Source organism: Etheostoma spectabile, chromosome 9 (assembly GCF_008692095.1).
Source record: "Etheostoma spectabile isolate EspeVRDwgs_2016 chromosome 9, UIUC_Espe_1.0, whole genome shotgun sequence".
NCBI lineage: Eukaryota > Metazoa > Chordata > Actinopteri > Perciformes > Percidae > Etheostoma > Etheostoma spectabile.
The window spans coordinates 8,283,238-8,285,914 of NC_045741.1; the positions used below are offsets into that span (position 1 = coordinate 8,283,238).

At 37.5% G+C, this 2,677-nt stretch overlaps 1 protein-coding gene and 1 long non-coding RNA gene across 4 annotated transcripts in view; both read right to left on the bottom strand.

Annotated features, from left to right (window-relative positions):
* Window positions 1-1,046: 1,046 nt before the first annotated feature.
* mylk4b (myosin light chain kinase family, member 4b) overlaps window positions 1,047-2,677 on the bottom strand; it is a 36,514-nt gene continuing 34,883 nt past the window's right edge. For all 3 annotated transcript variants that reach the window (XM_032525894.1, XM_032525895.1, XM_032525893.1), the window contains 2 exons: window positions 1,419-1,467; window positions 1,047-1,293 (listed from right to left, as the gene is read on the bottom strand). In XM_032525894.1, coding sequence (XP_032381785.1) covers window positions 1,283-1,293; window positions 1,419-1,467 — 60 coding nt within the window. In that variant the 3' untranslated portion in view covers window positions 1,047-1,282. The remainder of the gene's footprint in view (window positions 1,294-1,418; window positions 1,468-2,677) is intronic.
* The window catches only part of LOC116695575 (uncharacterized), an 859-nt gene continuing 538 nt past the window's right edge, over window positions 2,357-2,677 (bottom strand). Inside the window, exon 2 of the long non-coding RNA XR_004333498.1 lies at window positions 2,357-2,503. This is a non-coding gene — a long non-coding RNA (uncharacterized LOC116695575). The remainder of the gene's footprint in view (window positions 2,504-2,677) is intronic.

The following is a 2,677-nucleotide window of genomic DNA, read 5'->3' on the forward strand; positions in this document are numbered from 1 at the left end:
TATATATATATATATATATATATATATATTAAAGATGATTTTTGGGGCATTTCAAGCCTTTATTTTGCCAGGACAGCTGAAGACATGAAAGGGGAGAGAGAGAGAGAGAGCGAGGGGAATGACGCGCAGCAGAGGGCCGCAGGTCGGAGTCCAACCCGGGCCCGCTGCATCAAGGACAAAACCTCTACATATGGGCGCCCGCTCTACCACCTGAGCTCCCTGGGCGCCCACACCGACTGCTGTTGTCTCCGCTCTGTTGTCGGCGCTCCATCAAGCTGAACTGTGCATTTACACATACATGTGCTCAAGGTTCAAGGTTGAATGGAGGAACTACATGAAATCCTTTTTTTTTGACTCTCCTGAAAGAAATCTCATCTTGAATAAAAGCTTTGCACTTCAAGTACAGTCTGGTGTTGAACCAGTAAATAAATGAACATAAGAATCCACTTCAGTCATAATCATGATTAAATCATAGGTAGTATTCTGTTGTCCGTTACGCCTTCATGGAAGGTGAGGGGAGCTACTCCAAACTGCCAAAGTGAAGGCGAGCTAGTGGCATGAAAATGTACCAGAAATGTGGGCTGAACATGGCTCGAACCAGGAAGTATTCAGTCATTGAGATATTCTCACTTTTCAGGGGAATGAGAGTACACAACGTTGTGTTATATACAAAATAAATAAATGTGGTGTGACTTCAACTTCAACCGACATGTGTTTTTAGTACACCTTTTGTTCAAGAAAGAATGACAATTTTTTTATAAGACTTGTAAATTAAAAGAAAGAAAAAAAAGTTTGTATTCACAAAAATATAATATTCAAATAGTAACATTCAGTCTATATGTTGCTCAAAGTTGTTTGTTAAATCTTAAAGAAATTGGCCAAAAAGTGCAAAGCATGCAACAAACCAGGAGAACAGGACTGTCTGACAGAGTCTGATGCTAAACTGCTCCTTTACCGTTTTTCGGTGGTACGTGTAGAAGTTGCATTAGTAATTCAGGTCTTTAGTCTAATATTTTGTCCTCACTGGTTCAGCCTGAAGTGTTGCGCTCTACAGGACAGTAAGCATGCTTGCAGATGGTTTGTGCCTCGACGGCAGCGTTAAAAAAAAAGTCTGTTTTTCTCCTGCGGGCCCGATCACACTATTCAGGTCAGAACTTCAAGCTGTTGAGCTAAGCTAACATGAGGATGCAAGAGTAGTTATCCAGTAGCCATACAGGTACAGCAGCATTGGTCCAGTGTTGAGCTCCAGGGATCTACATCATCAAAAGGCATGCTGAGGGCATTACAGTTTTTCTAAGAAAGAAACAGAAAAAAAAGGCAGATTTGAGGTTTTAAATTTGTAAGTAGCCGGATGGTGGAGAACCAATGCTTTAGATGGACAAATGAATCACTAACTAACAGGCAAAAATCAGTCTTACCTGTCTGGCTCTCTGGAGAGGGAGCATGTGTGGAGTGGCACTTGTTTTTCTGAAATGACAGAGGATCCAATGCATTAGTGCACTGAAGCAACACTGGTTTACCAATCTATTAGTACCTTTAAAAAAACATCAACTTATTTACAATAACTGTCACTGTGCTTTCTCACAGACATTGCTCCTCAGGTCAAGAATGGTGTCTCCACTAACACACCAGTTCCAAACATACACTTGTGTAGCCTCCATGCTCATAGGTATAACCTTTTGCAACTGAGACATGTTGATTAAAAATATCCCTGACACACCAGTTTCTAATATATATTTAATGAGGTAATTGAAATCAGGAATTACTGTAGAACCTTTAAATGCATGATCGATCAATCAATTGATCGAGTGAAAACATTAAGTTTTAAGTTTTTAATTCTCTATGGACTATGACCTGAAGTACAAAATGTCCCCAAAGAACAAAATACAGTGCTGTTCATAACTTTATGAACCCACGCTAAAGCTGACTAAAAAGAGGAGTAAAAAAATAATTTTCTTTGTGAATGAATAATGTATCGTAAATAGATATATGTTCTTCCTTTAAATACAGGGGGCATAAGTAAACACAACCCCTGTGTTAAATTCCCATAAAGGCATCAGATTTATATTTTTAAAGGCCAGTTATTTCAGAGACATAATAAACATCTGCCTGCCTCTATGGGAATTTAACATGTGGTCATGTATGCCCCCTGTATTTTAAGGAAGAACATTTATTTATGTACGATACATTATTCATACACAAAGAAAATTGGTGTCCTCAGAGGTTGGATTTTTTCTATTAATTTTAATCAAGGCATTAGGATAAATTTTCCTTTTAAGTTAATTTGTGCATTCCTCTTTTTAGTCAGCATGGGTTCATAGACTTCAACTGTAGATAAATGAATTATGAACTTTAAAAATGCAATCTGAAAATTATTCATGAAAAAGGCTTTACATTTTGCTGTTTAGGATGCAATGTGCCCATCATGATCCATCTCATGATCATTTCTCCTTGGCTTTAACATCAAAATATTCCCATTTTGTGATTGCTTCAACTTAGATAGCTTAACCCTCATGTTGTCCTATATCACTGTTCTTTTTAATTCTCCAAAATAACAAGATTGATTCCAACGCTCTTTGGCAAGTACAAATCTCTACTTTCATAAATTTTGAAGTGTCTTATTTAATTTTATTGCATTTGAAAAAACAAATTGAAGTGGTTTTGGAATAGTATTGAG